The sequence below is a fragment of the Acanthisitta chloris genome, unplaced genomic scaffold (genome assembly GCF_000695815.1).
Source record: "Acanthisitta chloris isolate BGI_N310 unplaced genomic scaffold, ASM69581v1 scaffold8291, whole genome shotgun sequence".
NCBI classification, from domain to species: domain Eukaryota; kingdom Metazoa; phylum Chordata; class Aves; order Passeriformes; family Acanthisittidae; genus Acanthisitta; species Acanthisitta chloris.
The window spans coordinates 2,442-2,836 of NW_008657599.1; the positions used below are offsets into that span (position 1 = coordinate 2,442).

Consider the following 395-nt stretch of genomic DNA (forward strand, 5'->3'; position numbering starts at 1 on the left):
CCCCAAAACCACCATGGTCTCTCCCCACCTTATGAGCAGTGGCTGGGGACACCTCCCTGCTGGAGTGGAGCCCCCCCAGCCTCTCACCTCTCGGAAGCTGAGCTTGCTGTCCAGGTCTTCATCCACCTCCTTGATCATGTTCTTCAGGCCCAGGTGTGTCTGTGGAGCCCCCAGTTTCTCCATCATCAGCTTCAGCTCCATCAGGTCAATGAAACCATCCTTTCCTGCGTCGTACCTGCAGGATGGAGGCAGAGCCCACACAGCCCCTGCAGTGACCCCGTGGCACCAGACCCCTGTGTGCACTCACACTGGCTGAGAAGCAAAGAGGAATCAACAAGGACTTTGGGCACTGATGATCTCCGGCAGCTTTCCAGACCACAGGGAAGCTACTGCTG

General features: G+C 58.0%; 1 protein-coding gene across 1 annotated transcript in view; it reads right to left on the reverse strand.

Annotated features, from left to right (window-relative positions):
* The window catches only part of LOC103811784 (EF-hand domain-containing protein D2-like), a gene marked incomplete at its 5' end in the record, with an annotated part of 696 nt that extends 461 nt beyond the window's left edge, over nt 1-235 (reverse strand). The window contains one exon of the mRNA XM_009084779.1: nt 88-235. Coding sequence (XP_009083027.1) covers nt 88-235 — 148 coding nt within the window. The remainder of the gene's footprint in view (nt 1-87) is intronic.
* Nucleotides 236-395: the final 160 nt, after the last annotated feature.